We start from the raw sequence: 9,933 nt of genomic DNA, 5'->3' as shown, positions 1-9,933 counted from the left end.
ATCCAGTCACTTCAAATGGGCTCAGTCCTTGACACCTCAAGGCTGTGTCTCCACGCAGGCTATCACTGCTGCACATCAGAGCCCTCCCCTTTCTCAGCCTGTCAGGACTGCCTATGGAAAGAATGCCTCCCAGACTTCAACACCTAATGAGAAGGCAATCAGAAGACAACAGACAGAGAGGAGGAAGAATGATCTTCAGCTTCTGAGATAGAAGAAATCAGAAGCAACAATGCTAAAAGATGGAGAGTCTATGGGCAAAGACAATACAGCTATAAAAATGGAGGGGCTGCACTCATGTCTCTGTGCATATTTTCTTCAGGGAGAAGTGTGGGCAATGTATTTGTAGAGGGATGAGCACAGAACAAGGAGGTACTGGTCCTCTAGCAGAGCAGAAGGTGCAAAGACAGAAGGAAGTCGAGACTGCACACGTATAGACACTGGGTCAGAGAGAGTGAAGAGAAAAACTGAAAAGTAGAAAAACTAGTGTGAACAGAGACCATGATTAGATGATAATCACAGACTGGTTTGGGTAGGAAGGGACCTTAAAGATCATCCAGTTCCAACCCCCCTGCCATGGCAGGGACACCTTCCACCAGACCAGGTCGCTCAAAGCCCCGGCCAACCTGGCCTTGAATGCTTTCAGAGATGGGGCATCCACAGCTTCTCTGGGCAAGGTGGGCCACGGTCTCACCTCCCTCACAGTAAAGAATCTCTTCCTTATGTCTAATATAAACCTACCCTCTTCCAGTTTAAGCCATTATCCTTTGTCCTGTTACTACATACTCTTGTCCAAAGTCCCTTCCCATCTTTCCTGCAGCCCCCTTTAGGCACTGGGAGGCTGCTCTCAGGTCTCCCCGGAGCCTCCTCTTCTCCAGGCTGAACAGCCCCAGCTCTCTCAGCCTGGCCTCACAGCAGAGCTGCTCCAGCCCTCTCAGCATCTGCGTGGTCTCCTCTGGACCCTCTCCAATAGGACAGAAATGAAATATGAGATAAAACAAACTGCAGAAATAGGAGGACGAGAAATTTGGAAGAAATAAGAAAAGTCTAATGCTAAATGGGGAAAAGAGGACAGGGAAAAAGGAGGACAGGGGAAAAGGACATAAATGTTTAAATAAGACTGCTCTGTGCAATGAAAGGAAGACTGTATGTGCTGAATTAATAAGAAGGAAAATATTTGGAAAAGCAGCCAAACCGAAGTGATTTTCAGAAGTCTAACAATGGCAGCTGCAACACCACCTCATCAACCTGGCAGAAATGAAACAGGGGTACACAGAGTGCCCACCTGCAGCACGCACAAATCACGGGGCGAGCTCCTTCGGTAACTTACTGTTTAGGCGACTGTTTCTACATAAACAAATACGAACAATTGTTCTGCTTTTTAACTTGCAAATATCCAATTCTGATTATTTCTGTTGTTGAAATTATTTAAGAAAACAGTATGCTTAGCACCCTCTTAGTAATACTAGCTTTCTTTCTAAAACAGGATGCATAGGGTGCAGCAGCCAATGGACCATTTTGGAGGGGTGTGATTTGCTGTCACAGGTAGGGAAACAGTTGCACCAAATTCTCAAATGCCAGATAAGAATAGAATTGGTCAAAAATATTATTATTCAAAACAAAACAATAAAAAAAACCCAACAAAGAAGTTTACATAAATTCTACACTACGCTACTATTTGTAGCAACCAGCTTCTGAAGACCCTTGTGCAATTACCAAACGGTAAATACACATATAGGTAGAAAAAAAAAAAAGAAAAAAAAAAAATCTAAAAATCTCTAGCTATAAGCTTGACTTTCCAAAAGTATCTGCAGAGTCAAAAAAGTCTCTAACCAGCTTGGCAGTAAAGGGGGTATTCTGTACACTGACACAAACAGCTGTAAGAGATTTTGTAAAAGGATGCTAAGCCAAAGGTCAGGTAAGTTTTTGTAAGGCCATTCTGACCGATGTATTACACCGTGAATTATGGCCGAGTCCTTGCAGCAAACGCTGTTACAGACTAACTGAATATCTTCATCCCAAAGAGTCCACAACAGCAGCACTGTGGTGTTGTCACTCCTCTTTAGATGCTTTTCTTACATGCTGGTAGCTTGCTGTGGAGGGACCCCGGGCGTAGGCTGGCGAGGCAAAGTATACATGGCCCCAAGAAATTGGTCTGCGATGCGCCCAGCTTCTCTCAGTCCACTCAGTAAAGCACCATGAACGGTTGCAGGGTAGTTGCGAATTGTATGTTCTCCCGCAAAGAACAGGCGAGGAATAGGCTGGGGGAACAGAGAACACTGTTAAGGCTTGTTCATGTTCTTTCAGATTCTCCAAACAGGTACTCTGAGAAGAATGTTAAGAGTCCTCTAATGACAGCACAGTCTCCACTAACATGAACGTGATGCATAGGAAATAAAAATACTTCAACCTGTCCTGCAAATTGCCAAGAAAATCTTATGCACAACTTTCATTTCACAGAAGGGTTTCACGTTTGCAATGACTGTAATATGAGGAAATATTTCCAAATTATTTGCCAATAGCTTTGCTTTGATACAAATATAATAAAGCTCTACTTGAAAAACAATACTTTTAGAACCAGATAAGCAGAGGAGATCAACGTCCACAGCTACATAGTGAGAAAGCATTTGAATGTTTTATCTACAACTCTACAGCCAAACTCTTAAACATGTCTAAGAATGATGGTTTCTGATCCTGGGACATAACCAGTAAGCAAACAAAGCCTTCAGCAATTCACTTAAATTAGCAGTTTATCTTTAAACTCTTAAGTAACTATTGACAGTGTGATAAAAAGAAGGAGAAAAAGAAACTTTAATATATTACAATCTGCAGAGAATCATTTTATCCATAGCTATGTTTGTTATTGACTTGTATGACTGGAAAAAGAACCCAAATAAAGCCAGAGCCATACATCCTTCGCTGCTGGTGCTTCCACAACGGCTACTGCTTTCAAAACTTCATCCTCGCAAAGTGAACCGGAGATGACTTATGCCTTCATTGTGTTCACTCTCAGTTTAGGAGAGACCTGCTTCCTGCTCCTCTCACTCTGGCCTTCACTCTTTTTCAAATCACTACAACTCACTTAAATATAGTGATGGACGACATAAATATGGAAACACAATAAACATACAATACAGTACTCTGTTCAGATATTACCAAATTGACTTTCTGAATAAAAAGGCTCTTTTTCCAGTACACAAGCGACACCAAACCTGAGAAGGCAGAATTCATGGACAGAAAACGGAACTATTTTACACGTTCTCATCACTCCTCAGAAGATGCAAGTTATCAAAAGTTGCGTTAGATATGTATGTGAATTACTTAGAAAAATCACCCTGCTTTGAGGTTTCTCTAGAAAGGATTGAGACATCTCTCACCTGAGGAGCACCTGGAATGGCTGGCCCTGGAGTAATTGGCTGAGCCATCAAATCATAGTCATTTCCAGAAGATCCAGCTGCTACGTAGGAATACGATCCCCGGGCCCATGGGTCAGCACGCCAACGGGACACCACAGTCTCTTTGGGCTGAGACAAGACACAAACTTCAGTTGTTGAAACAGCGCAAGTTCTACATTTAGTGCAAAATAAAAAAGATGCAAATTGCAAGAATGAAAGACACTAAATCCTTAGGCTAAGGTTAATGGTGGAACTCCCAGTTTATATCCCATGATAAGACATACTGAGGTAAATAACTTCTTCTCTTTGGTGGTAATATCTTAATTCTTCAACTGTATTCCCAGAACCTACTGCACATAGCTCCTGCACTGGAACTCAGACTTTGTAGTCAGCTATACACGCACACTGTGTCCTGTTTGCTCTTCTTCCTCTCCTATTATCAACATAATGACAATGTAGGCTTCCTCTTTCGTTATCCTCTTTCAGCCACAGCTCATCTGAATAGCTTTGCCTACATAAGGTCTGTAACTCATCTCCAGCATGAAGGGCACCTGCACCAACGCCTATATTCTCTGGTACCTCTGATCTGCCAAGGTAATTAATGGTCATGATGAAAGGTATTCCACTGAAAGATGCAACAGAGAGCATCACCAGGACTCAAACCAGTATCACTCTAAGGCATAACAGCAGTCAAGAAAAAAATGGGACATCTTCATAACCTTGCAGACATAACATTTAAAAGTGACAGGTGTGAAACTTAAAATAGCCCAGACTCTGTCCCGATGCGTAAACGAGTTTTAACAGGAATCACATTCTATAAAAATGCAACATCAAGATAGCAACCTCATCTCCTCTCCTTGGGCATGAAGATATTTCATGGAGTTGTTTCTACTTGAACAGACCTTCCCACAAGGGAGAGAAAGATGCTCTATATAGCAAGGGCATTATCCAGAAACCAGTCCAGCAGGCACCACACAGCGTGTGGTGAAGTCTCCTGGGCCCCACACCAGCAGATCTGAGATGATCTGTCTGAGCCTGGACTGTATTTGATGCCTTCTGCTGAGTCTATGTAAAGGCCACAGAGGACTGGGACCATGTTCCAAGGTCTGCAGACCACATTTCCCAATGTAGTCCGATGACTTAATTGAGAAAATTCCTCACCTCAATGTTCAGCATTTTTTTATCCAAAAGGTAAGAAACTGAGTGATGAGCTAGCCCTCATATACTGACAGCTTCTTGAGAAAAAAAATGTAATCTCACATTTCCCTCTTTGGTGGAGACCGCTGTGATGGCACAGTATGTTATCGCACATACGTCTGAGAGAAAACTTTGAGGCATTTAATAAATTTCTTAATTCTCTCTAGTAATCCCATGCAGCACTGCAGTCTAAAAGGGAACAAACCCCGATAGAAATGTTACTTCACTGAGGTAGTTCTGAAGGTACGGCTAATCCAGACACAACTGCAGAGTAGAAAACAAAAGTACCAGTCCCCACTACTGAGACTGCACCACTCCAAACAGCAACTGTGGTGTTCTGTGCCCACACACTCGTGTATGGCTAAGAGTCAACTTTTATTTCCATCCTGACATGTAAATGCTGTAATTAGGATTCCCTGTGAACAGGGAGAAGGGTGGTTAGAGGATAAAACATGTACAACAATGGAAGTGGTACAAAACTGGAATCCTTCTCTACAGAGGACATGAAGCCTGCAGACGCTAGTGGCACAGCAAGGCTGAAAAAGGGGTTATAGCTATCTTTGAGAAATGAAAATCAGACCAGAAAGAGAAAATAAGACAGTCACAAGCAGCAGCACAGGAATGAGGAGGATAGCTCCCATTCCAGTGAAGTGTTGCTTTTGTTTAACTCTTCTACTTCCCTGTTTTGGACAGATACAAGGAACTGCACTTACACAGGAAGCTCCACCTTCTATCAAGTTGTTCATCCAGTACAACAGCTGGGAGTACGGTTTATCCAGACTGATGAACAGCTCTCCAGAAGACAGCCTCCAGCAAATCTCTCCATTCTATTGAGTGCTTGTAGTACATAAGCACCTGAACTACGAATATGTTAAAACAGAGAGGCACTTGGAGACCTCAGTTATCACACCCAAGAACTGCTTGCTGCTTTGAATCGCTGACCAGATATGGAGTTATTCTGTAACAGGGGATTACCAGTTAACACACCGAAATATTTTAAAACCACAAATAATTTGATGTTTATCTACAGCAGAACCCATATTTCTCAAGATTCTGCAATTTGCTAGTGTGTAGCAAGTAGACTGCAGACGAGTCTGTCTACAGACAGCTTCTCTCAGAGAGAGACCTCATTAGGCAGCGAACGTGTCCTCCAAAAGTTCAGAGAAGGAGCTGCGGAGTTATCAGAAAGGCAAGCCTAGGGTTTCCCTCCCTTGCGTTCCCCAGTCTGAGACAAACTTCAACTGACTGAGCATTTCCGAAATATGAGATCCACTCATTAACTTAAAATCAATGCTTACAGTCAGCTGTGAGGATTTGTCTATCATAGAGAAAGCAGTAAAATACTGGGGATGACAGAGCTGTGCTCAAAAAGAGCTCTACAACTATCCTACAGTACAGACAATGAAGTGAATCTATTCCTCATGTGAAACACCAAGCAAGTCAACAGTCCAATTTACACCTGGCCACATGCTCAGAGAAGACTGGTATATTAAAGTTACCGTGTACTTTTTCTATTACTTTATTACATAGAAATCCCTGGGGGAAAGAGCTATTTATTTACAACCAATGCCATCTGGAAGAACTGCTTCCACGCTGCCTGTTAGGAGAACAGGCCAACTATTCAACTGTGCCACACACTGCAGGTTGAACAGCTGCAAGACTCTTCAAATCGATGTCCTAAGTAAACAAGCTTCTTTTTTTCTGAGTGATACTTAAGTATTTTCTAAACTCCCGCTTCACAAACCATTCCTTTTACACTTATTGTGCCTAAATAACCGCTGGCTAGCTGCACTGGGAACTGATCCAGACGAGACTGCCTTTACTTCTTCCCCTTCAGTTGTTTTCCAGCCAAATCAGTTTCTTTGTGGAGTTCACTGGTGAAGAGCTTTACTATACTTTAGAGACGGTGCAGAACACGGCAGGTAGTATCAAAGCAGTTCTGTCACTAGCCCTGGACAGCTCTGCCGTAACCCCAGAAATGTAAAAGGTAGAAAATTAACGTAAGTATTTCACCCTCTGGCAAAGTTAGTCTTAATTGGTCTAAAACAATCTTCTCCAAAAGAAAACAACAAAAACAAAAAAACCCCCACAGCCACCAACACAAAAAAAAAAAAACAACAAAAAAACAAAACAAAAAACCCCAACACTCCTAAAATCCCAAACCCACAAACCTCTCCTCTCAAAAAACCCCTCCAACTGAAAGGCGGTACAGATACCAAACCGCTCCACGCTGCAGCCGAGCTACCGAGAACGGCAGGACGTTCCAAAACGCAGAGAAGTTCCCCAAAGCCGCTGTCTGTACTGACCTGTGGCACAGCGCTGCTACCAAATATGCCTTTGAGGATGGCAAGGCACCGGCCAACGATGACATCATCACTGATATTTTCCATGATTCCTGCTGCTTCTCCTGCTACCAAGGCCAACAAAATTGGTGCTGGGGGAGAGCAGAGAGAAAAAAAAAAAACCAAAAACAACTGAATTACTGAAATAGAACATTTTGACTAGACGAGTAAGAATAGATCTGCAGCTAAATCATAAGGTTCAAAACTAAACAAACCCAACAAAAGTAGTCCTGAATCTTTCATCATCGTGTTGAATTACCAAAGGGAAAATTAATTCATATATGCTATGGTATTACTTAGAATTGTCAAGAGAACTGATGTACTAAAAATTAAATATACACATCATTAAGTACAGCATGCAGAAGAGAGGAGAAGTTTTCTTTAGCGAAAGCATCACTTGTTTGACATAGGAGTTTCTACTGGAATTTAACAGCCATCTGTGCTACGTTTAAGAGAACTCAACACTTTCCAGACAATCTAATTTAGGTATGATTGACATCAGCATAGCAGTTGAGTAACTTGTACAAAGTACTTCACTCAGAGAGAGAATCTAGATTTCTTCGTTACCAATGCACGTTCCCAGTAAATAATCTCAGTGGAGCGGAACAAAATCCAGAAAAGCAGCAATTATGAGCAGAATTCACAGACAGATCTCCAATAACTCAGTTGCCATGTGATGTTGTGGTGAGAGCGTTAATGTGATTACAGGATATACAAACAAACAGATGAGGTCATTGTAACTCTGACCAGCTATAGTAAGACTAAGCATACATTTTTGGGAGTCAAATTCAAGGAAAATCTTAGGTACGTATTGAAGAGCTACCAAAAGAACCCAATGGCAAGAAGCATGCCTTTACAAGGAGTGACTCAGACCTGAGTACAGCTATGTTAATGAAAACTCTCTCCGTTGATCCTTCTCCTCCTGGAGATATTTATGAACTAAATTCAGCAAAGGAAACACTACAGGTAGAAACAGATGTCAAGCATATTGAAACAGGAATGGGAACTCAAGTCTTTGTTAAAAATTTGGCTTTAACATTTGTACAGGATTCCAAAATTCCTAGTGAATTCCTTATATCCCGGTACATACAGAAGTCTCCTAGCACACATTCCGACTAAGTTACTGCTCTTTACAGAAAACTGGCTGAAGTTCAGTTGCAATACAACAGGCTGGAAGATTCAGGAATATATTCTGGAGAAGTTAGATTAGTAAGGCTGTTATTACTACAAAAATAATTACACTACTCAAGATACAATTAAGACACTTCAATATGCAGGATCTGTGGAACTTGAAGCAGTTTATTAGAGAAAAAAAGATATGGGATTGCTCCTCTTGTTAAACACCATTTTCTGAAACATCAAGCCTAGTCTTTCAAAGAATTGAAGGAAAAAAACACCACCACCACCACAAAATCAACTGGTTTCGTATCATCCATAGGCACTGGGATATTTTTTTTGTCATTTCAGCAGCAAAGTTCTCTAGTTTGCCATCCTTGACACAACGAGACCCTGGAGCTTTTCAGCAATTATTCAGTCAACACATTTTTTCTTCTACATACTCAAAACGCAGTTAATTCATTTTTTTTTCATTAAAACTTGCACTCAGACAATCTAAAAATATTTTAATGGAAATCTTGTGTTTTCAGGCATAAGACCCTGTTCTGTAAGCATTCATCCAGACCTGAAAATGTTGTTATTCAGTCAGAAAAATTTGTTTTTCCTAGAGACATGGTGAAAAAGCCGAGACCCTTTCTCTATCATAGTTTTGTGGTTACTCACTGGTCTCTGGCGATACCATGGTTCTCTACTTGCTGTTTGGTATCAAGGCTCAGTAAACATCAGTGCCTCAAGGAGCCACAATTTTTTGTGGAGCACTGTCCGAGGCTACGCGTTCTCTCAGCAGTCATTACCTGAACTAGACTGAAGCCACCAGGAGGATTCCTGTCTCAGCTACACAGGTCACCCAACAGCAGTACAAACACATGCAGTCTTTGCATCTGAGTTTCAATCCTTTCACCCACCTACCCTTAAACACTTCTCAGAGACCAGTTGATCTCTACCAACACTAGACGCTTAAAGAACTCCCACAGAGCTAATACAGCACGTGCTGCGATACTTCTAGTTTTTTTGTTTAGAATCACAGATTAGTTTGGGCTGGAAGGGACCATTAAAGCCCACCCAGTCCAACCCTCCTGCAAGGAGCAGGGACATCTCCAACCACATCAGGTTGCTCAGAGCCCCGGCCAACCTGGCCTGGAATGTTTCCAGGGATGGGGCATCCACCATCTCTCTGGGCAACCTGGGACAGTGTCCCACCACTCTCAGTGTAAAAAATTTCTTCCTAATGTCCAGTCTGAATCTGCCTCCTTCTATTTTAAAACCATTACCCCTCGTCCTATTCACAACAGGCCCTGGTAAAACTTTTCTCTCCCTCTCTCTTATCAGCCCCCTTTAGGCACTGGGAGGCCGCTCTAAGGTCTCCCCAGAGCCTCCTCTTCTCCAGGCTGAACAGCCCCAGCTCTCTCAGCCTGGCCTCACAGCAGAGCTGCTCCAGCCCTCTCAGCATCTGCGTGGCCTCCTCTGGACCCTCTCCAACAGCTCCACGTCCTTCTGATGCTGGGGGCTCCAGAGCTGGACGCAGCGCTGCAGGGGGGGTCTCACCAGGGCAGCGCAGAGGGGCAGAATCCCCTCCCTCGACCTGCTATCGCATTGCAGTCCAGAATGTAGTTGGCCTTCTGGGCTGCAAGTCCATAGTGTTGGCTCATTCTGAGTTTCTGGATTAATAATTGCTCTCCAGGTTTTTCAGTTTAAATAGTCTCTGCTCAAAATGATATGACTACAGAAATACAGCATATGACAGAAAGAAATAAAATCTTCGCAATTTCAGTCAGGTCTACTTTAATACTTCACAGTGTAATCACGTTAACTTATACTTAACTATTAATGAGAAATAGTAACTGATTTTTTTTTATTTCTGCCATCTGACTTATGCTTTAGCACAG

At 42.4% G+C, this 9,933-nt stretch overlaps 1 protein-coding gene across 2 annotated transcripts in view; it reads right to left on the bottom strand.

Moving 5' to 3' along the window:
- The window catches only part of KDM1A (lysine demethylase 1A), a 40,552-nt gene continuing 30,619 nt past the window's right edge, over positions 1-9,933 (bottom strand). For both annotated transcript variants that reach the window (XM_086764837.1, XM_086764839.1), the window contains 3 exons: positions 6,896-7,023; positions 3,375-3,521; positions 1-2,258 (listed from right to left, as the gene is read on the bottom strand). In XM_086764837.1, the coding sequence (XP_086620963.1) occupies positions 2,073-2,258; positions 3,375-3,521; positions 6,896-7,023 (461 nt within the window). In that variant the 3' untranslated portion in view covers positions 1-2,072. The remainder of the gene's footprint in view (positions 2,259-3,374; positions 3,522-6,895; positions 7,024-9,933) is intronic.

Source organism: Chlamydotis macqueenii, chromosome 22, assembly GCF_036417535.1.
Source record: "Chlamydotis macqueenii isolate bChlMac1 chromosome 22, bChlMac1.mat, whole genome shotgun sequence".
NCBI lineage: Eukaryota > Metazoa > Chordata > Aves > Otidiformes > Otididae > Chlamydotis > Chlamydotis macqueenii.
Note: the sequence above shows the minus strand (reverse complement) of the source record. Positions and strands in the feature narration are given on the sequence as shown.